Here is a 7759-nt window from a genome sequence, read left to right as displayed (position 1 = left end):
ATATATATATATACAGTATATAATTTATATTTATTTATTTTGCCGTTTTTGTTTACATGTTAAAGGTGTTTTAATGAATATACATGCATGTTTAACACATATAGATTCCTTTCTTTCATGAAAACAAGAATATAAGTTGGTGTATTACCTGATTCTGATGACTTGCATTGATTGTAATCAGACAGTAGTGATGATAACGTCCACGTTTTCAAATGGAGGAGAAAAAAAGTTCCTCCTTTCCGTCTAATACCACATGAAAGTGGTTGGTTTTTGGGATCTTATCTGTCCAGCTTCCATATTCGTTTTTATACACTTTACAAGAAATACATTGGCGGCAAACTCCGTGGCTTGCTAGCTTGTTTGCGCTGGCTTTCGGAGACTCTTATTTTGAAAGCGCAGGCGCGATGGAGCGGCACTTTTATTGTGAAGACAGGAACTGTGCAGTCAGTCTTTGGGCTTTTGACCGGATGTACGTTTGAAATAAAAAAGTGTCTTTTTTCCTTCACACTTTTGATTGATTGATTGAAACTTTTATTTGTAGATTGCACAGTACAGTACATATTCCGTACAATTGACCACTAAATGGTAACACCCCAATACGTTTTTCAACTTGTTTAAGTCAGGTCATGTGACCGCCTGGCTCTGTTTGATTGGTCCAACGTCACCAGTGACTGCATCTGATTGGTGGAACGGAGTGAACGTCACCAGTGACTGTATTTGTTCAAACGCAGGCACTATGAAGGTCTGTCTGACAGACCAAAACAAACAAAGCGTGCATTAACAGATCGATTAAAATTAGTAGCGAGTAGCGAGCTGAATGTAGATAAAAGTAGCGGAGTAAAAGTAGCGTTTCTTAAGTAAAAGTAAAAGTAAGTTGCATTAAAACTACTCTTAGAAGTACAGTTTATCCCAAAAGTTACTCAAGTAGATGTAACGGAGTAAATGTAGCGCGTTACTACCAGAGGTGGGTAGTAACGCGCTACATTTACTCCGTTACATCTACTTGAGTAACTTTTGGGATAAATTGTACTTCTAAGAGTAGTTTTAATGCAACATACTTTTACTTTTACTTGAGTATATTTATAGAGAGGAAACGCTACTTTTACTCCGCTACTTTTATCTACATTCAGCTCGCTACTCGCTACTAATTTTTATCGATCTGTTAATGCACGCTTTGTTTGTTTTGGTCTGTCAGACAGACCTTCATAGTGTCTGCGTTTCAACAAATACAGTCACTGGTGACGTTTGACTCCGTTCCACCAATCAGATGCAGTCACTGGTGACGTTGGACCAATCAAACAGAGCCAGGCGGTCACATGACCTGACTTAAACAAGTTGAAAAACTTATTGGGGTGTTACCATTTAGTTGTCAATTGTACGGAATATGTACTGTACTGTGCAATCTACTAATAAAAGTTTCAGTCAATCAATCAAAAGTGTGGGGAAAAAAAGACACTTTTTTTTATTTCAGCCGTACTTCCGGTCAAAAGCCTAAAGACTAACCGCACAGTTCCTGTCTTCACAATAAAAGTGCCGTTTCCGTCGCGCTTGCGCTTACTAAATAAGAGTCTCCAAAAGCCAGCGCAAACAAGCTAGCAAGCCACGGAGTTTGCCGCCAATGTATTTCTTGTAAAGTGTATAAAAACGAACATGGAAGCTGGATAAATAAGATGCCAAAAACCAACCACTTTCATGTGGTATTAGACAGAAAGGAGGAACTTTTTTTCTCCTCCATTTGAAAACGTGGATGTTATCAACACTACTGTCTGATTACAATCAATGCAAGTCATCACAATCAGGTAATACACCAACTTATATTCTTGTCTTCATGAAAGAAAGGAATCTATATGTTAAACATGCATGTATATTCATTAAAACACCTTTAACATGTAAACAAAAACGGCAAAATAAATAAATATAAATTATATACTGTATATATCAATGTATGTATGTACAGTATATATATATATATATATATATATATATATATATATATATATATATATATATAGAAATCTGCGTTCAAAGAACTCCGGCTTATTAGTGATTCCCAGAGCCCAAAAAAAGTCTGCGGGCTATAGAGCGTTTTCTATTCGGGCTCCAGCACTATGGAATGCCCTCCCGGTAACAGTTAGAGATGCTACCTCAGTAGAAACATTTAAGTCCCATCTCAAAACTCATTTGTATACTCTAGCCTTTGAATAGCCCCCCTTTTTTAGACCAGTTGATCTGCCGTTTCTTTTCTTTTCTCCTCTGCTCCCCCCTATCCCTTGTGGAGGGGAAGACACACAGATCCGGTGGCCATGGATGGGGTGCTGGCTGTCCGGGGTCGGGACCCGGGGTGGACCGCTCGCCTGTATATTGGTTGGGAACATCTCTGCGCTGCTGACCCGTCTCCGCTCGGGATGGTTTCCTGCTGACCCCACTGTGGACTGGACTCTTACTGTTATGCTGGATCCACTATGGACTGGACTCTCACAATATTATGTTAGACCCACTCGACATCCATTGCATTCGGTCTCCCTAGAGGGGGGGGGGGGGTTACCCACATATGCGGTCCTCTCCAAGGTTTCTCATAGTCATTCACATCGACGTCCCACTGGGGTGAGTTTTTCCTTGCCCTTATGTGGGCTATACCGAGGATGTCGTTGTGGCTTGTGCAGCCCTTTGAGACACTTGTGATTTAGGGCTATATAAATAAACATTGATTGATTGATTGATTGATTGATATACATATGTGTGTGTGTGTGTGTGCGTGTGTGCGTGTGTGTGTGTGTGTGTGTATGTTACTCATCAGTTACTCAGTACTTGAGTAGATTTTTCACAACATACTTTTTACTTTTACTCAAGTAAATATTTGGGTGACTACTCCTTACTTTTACTTGAGTAATAAATCTCTAAAGTAACAGTACAATTTCTGGCTACTCTACCCACCTCTGGTTACTACCCACCTCTGATATTAGGTAACAAAGTATATTACTATTTTTAGAACATTTCAGCTTTTTCTCATTACATACTGATTTTGTTGTTGTTGCTTTTTTCTGAAATATTACTTATTTGAACACAGACAACTGTTTGGATTTTGTTGGACGAGTATCGGATCGGTATCGCCGATACCATCCTGGACTTTACTCTGTATTGGATCGGAGATGATACAGAGGCAAGGGTCGTTAAATAATTTGTATTTTTGCATTAGACTCTGTGAATATGTCATCCTAATTAACGCTCTTTAGGATAGTATGCTTTTCCATATAAACCACTGTAAAAGCCTGTCGTTTATCTAAAATACATTATGATAAAAAAAATAAACCTATTTTTTCCTCTGATACTGACAAAACGCATCATAACACGCTGTTTAAGGCGACTTCTTGGCAGGTATGGAGGCATACGCACTACATTACCCACAATGCACCACGGTATGCGAATTGCCGCTACTGCGCAGGCGCAGAACAAACGGTCGCGCCAAAGATTGGAGTTTTGAATGAAAAAAAGGCGAGGACGAAGCTAGCCTTCTTTTGCTCACATTTCATCATATTTTGTTGCAATGTAGACATGGAAGCTACACAATATTTGCCGGAGTTGTTGGACTCGAACACAACGCCCTCTGACGACCAGTCTGTGAGCAACCGGAGCGGCGGCAGAAGTTTGAGAGTGGCGGAGAGAGAAAGACGGAAGAATGACGCCGAGCCCCCGCTCGTTGTGGCTCTCAAGTATTTCTCTGACGGTACGTTTTGACACACTAAACATCACACTGCTTTCAAAGTACACTTTTTAGCCTTGGTTAGCTCTTTAAATGTCCCCCCGCCGTGTAAAAACACCAAACCTTGGGCGATGACGTCACTGCTAATTGCTAGCATCATCATGTTGTGTTATGTTATTTTCATTTATTATCTTCTTGTTTACATCATCATGTTATGTTATGTTATTTTCATTTATTATCTTCTTATTTACATCATCATGTTATGTTATGTTATTAGGGCCCGCATGGCCCATTGCAAAAGGACTCCCGAAGGGAGTCCTTATGCAATGGGACATAAGGACCTATTGAATTTCTAAGGTTTTATTATTATTATTATTATTCCGCAACTTTGCGCTGTAATTTGACCCTCTTAGCATGCTTCAAAACTCACCAAATTTTACACACACATCAGTAATTTTTATCAAAAAACCAAACCTCAAAACTCAAAATTGCGCTCTAGCGCCCCCTAGGAAAAAAAAAAAACTAGACTGCCTGTAACTCCCACTAGGAAGATCTGAGAGACATGAAACAAAAACCTGTATGTAGGTCTGACTCAGACCTAACTTTCATAATGGTATATTCTCGGGCAAAAATAAACAGGAAGTTGGCAATTCCCCCTTCAAGACAAAAAAGCACTAAAAACAGTCACTTTTGACTCTTTGAGCTGTAATTTGACCCCCTTAACATGCTTCAAAACTCACCAAACTGAACACACACATCAGGACTGGCTAAAACTGTGATCTGATGAAAAAACCGAACCCCAAACCTAAAAATTGTGCTCTACAGCAATTTTTTTATAAAACGCACAAAAAACTGCTCCTCGGATGAAAAATCTGACAAAACTGCCTGTAACTCCCACTGGGAAGGTCGGAGAGAGATGAAACAAAAACCTCTCTGTAGGTCTCACTTAGACCTACATTTCATAAATTGACAACCCCCAGCAAAAATCAACTATTCCCCCTTCAAAACAAAATATTTGTAAAAACCGGTTACCTTCCTTCAAAAACGAACTCCTCTGAGCGCGTTTGTCGTTTCGCCTTCAAACTAACACAGGAGAGAGATTGAACCCTTGTGATTACAACAACAGAAGCGCTTTTTTTATAACTGCTCCGGTTTTGATTTTATGAGCCTTCAAAGAACCGCTGCGCTGATGCTGCTGGGGTGCTGTTTTTTTAAGATGGCTGCTTAAAAGCAGGAAGCACCAACGTGCCCACACAATGCAGACAAGGTAGGTACACTAGACAAAAGTCTTGGGACACTTCAGACTAAAAGTAGACAAAAGTATTGGGACACTTAGGACTAGCACCTGCCAAATACGCGGGCCCGACCAATGCTGCTTGCAGCTTTAATTTTCATTTATTATCTTCTTGTTTACATCATCATGTTATGTTATGTTATTTTCATTTATTATCTTCTTGTTTACATCATCATGTTATGTTATGTTATTTTCATTTATTATCTTCTTGTTTACATCATCATGTTATGTTATGTTATTTTCATTTATTATCTTCTTGTTTACATCATCATATTATGTTATGTTATTTTCATTTATTATCTTCTTGTTTACATCATCATGTTATGTTATGTTATTTTCATTTATTATCTTCTTGTTTACATCATCATCTTGGTCACCGTGTTCATATCTGCGTGACGGAGTTCGAACACACAACACAATAACACAGAATGCCAGTAAACTCATTGTTGTGAAGCAGTTTAGGGTCACACATTTGAGTGCAGATTTAAGATCCACTGGGATCCTCCCACCTCCAAAGACATGCACCTTGTCCAGGGTCTACGCCGCCTTCCTTGTCCAGGGTCTACCCTGCCTTCCTTGTCCAGGGTCTACCCCGCCTTCCTTGTCCAGATGGGAAAGAATTGAGGGGGAAAGTGGAAAAGTCATAAATAATGTCTTTCACTGCTCATTTTCCTTTCCTGCAACAAGTGTGATGTGTTTGTCATTGTCTGTGGCTCCGTGGTGTTCATCCATTGGAACTGCTATTAGGGTAAATGGTTTATAGTCGCACAAACCATATATCTGAAAAGAAAAATAGTTCATTTCTTACACATGCAACATATTAATAACACTGTACACAACCTATATTTACATCATCTGTAGGGTGTGCAGTACATTCAAATATTGACATGTTAAAAAGTTCTAGTGTTAATTACAATAAGAAAAAAACCTCCCCGTGCATAAAACGGTATCCCATTTATTTCAAATGTTAGTTTGTTATTTGTTATGTTAGGCTCCAGCACCCCCCACAACCCCAAGAGGGACAAGCGGTAGAAAAATGAATGGATGGGTTATGTCAGTCTAAGTACTTTATGACCGAGACATTTCCACTGCTGTGGATCAGACCAGAGTGGTATATGAAGAGAATATGGCCAACTAAACTATGACTGCTGTTGTTCCGTTTTCCCCACAAAATCAATCTACCGTATTTTCCGCACTATTAGCCACACCTAAAAACCACAAATTTACTCAAAAGCTGACAGTGCGGCTTATAACCCGGTGCGCTTTATATATGGATTAATATTAAGATTCATTTTCATAAAGTTTCGGTCTCGCAACTACGGTAAACAGCCGCCATCTTTTTTCCCCGTAGAAGAGGAAGTGCTTCTTCTTCTACGCAAGCAACCGCCAAGGTAAGCACCCGCCCCCATAGAACAGGAAGCGCTTCTTCTTCTACTGTAAGCAACCACCCGCCCGCGTAGAAGAAGAAAAAGCGCGCGGATATTACGTTTCATTTCCTTTGTGTGTTTACATCTGTAAAGACCACAAAATGGCTCCTACTAAGCGACAGGTTTCCGGTTCATGAAAAGACGCAATCTCTCCATCCGCACACGGACTACTATTTCACAGCAACTGCCTAAAGACTTTCAAGAAAAGCTGGCTACTTTCCGTGCATATTGTAAAAACAAGATAGCTGAAAAAAAGATCCGGCCAGAGAACATTATCAACATGGACGAGGTTCCACTGACTTTTGATATTCCTGTGAACCGCACTGTGGATACAACGGGAGCACGTACGGTGAATATTCGCACCACAGGGAATGAGAAGTCATCCTTCACTGTGGTTCTAGCTTGCCATGCTAATGGCCAGAAACTTCCACCCATGGTGATATTCAAAAGGAAGACCTTGCCAAAAGAGACCTTTCCAGCCGGCGTCATCATAAAAGCTAACTCGAAGGGATGGATGGATGAAGAAAAGATGAGCGAGTGGTTAAGGTAAGTTTACGCGAAGAGGCCGGGTGGCTTTTTTCACGCAGCTCCGTCCATGTTGATATACGACTCCATGCGCACCCACATCACGCTGGTTTTTAATATATTATTAAAGTTTGACTGACCTATCTGACTGTTTTTTTTGACATTCCTTTAGCGCAGTTAGATGCGGCTTATAACACGGGGCGGCTTATAGGTGGACAAAGTTTTGAAATATGCCGTTCATTGAAGGCGCGGCTTATAACCCAGGGCGCCTTATGGTGCGGAAAATACGGTATATATCAGGTCTATGTATATAGTTCTAAACATACTCCCGCTCTTAAACTTACATTAAATGTTGTTTTATTTCATGAAAGCATCATTTGGATGCCGTCTGCTACTACATTCCTGCAGTGTTTAGTGACCAGCAGGCACTCTCATGTGCACCTGACGACACAATTCACTTAAAAAATACACAGAACGACCAAAGAAAAGTTATTGCCCTCATTTTGTCAAAATCTTCATTAACTTTGGACCAACAATCAGTGAGAAATTGTGACTTTTGTGTGAAGTAGGGATGTCCCGATCCGATATTTGGATCGGATCGGCTTCCGATATTTGCCAAAAAATTGCGTATCAGCAAGGCATGGGAAAATGCCGATCCAGATCCAGTTTTAAAAAAAAAACTCCGGTCCGTGTTTTCCAACGCACCTATTTAAATAATACATTCCACTTTTCTGCTGCTCCGTAATTTCCGTTCCGCATTTTCCAGCACACCTTCAACACATCCACACTTCTCACGCAGTTGCTTTTAGCTGC

At 40.2% G+C, this 7759-nt stretch overlaps 1 protein-coding gene across 1 annotated transcript in view; it reads left to right on the top strand.

Moving 5' to 3' along the window:
• The first annotated feature begins 3440 nt into the window (after nt 1-3440).
• The window catches only part of cenpi (centromere protein I), a 55461-nt gene continuing 51142 nt past the window's right edge, over nt 3441-7759 (top strand). Inside the window, exon 1 of the mRNA XM_061930305.2 lies at nt 3441-3724. Within this exon, the coding sequence (XP_061786289.2) occupies nt 3553-3724 (172 nt within the window). The 5' untranslated portion in view covers nt 3441-3552. The remainder of the gene's footprint in view (nt 3725-7759) is intronic.

This window comes from Nerophis lumbriciformis, linkage group LG36 (genome assembly GCF_033978685.3).
Source record: "Nerophis lumbriciformis linkage group LG36, RoL_Nlum_v2.1, whole genome shotgun sequence".
Taxonomy (NCBI): Eukaryota; Metazoa; Chordata; class Actinopteri; order Syngnathiformes; family Syngnathidae; genus Nerophis; species Nerophis lumbriciformis.
This window is presented reverse-complemented; position numbering and strand designations above follow the sequence as displayed.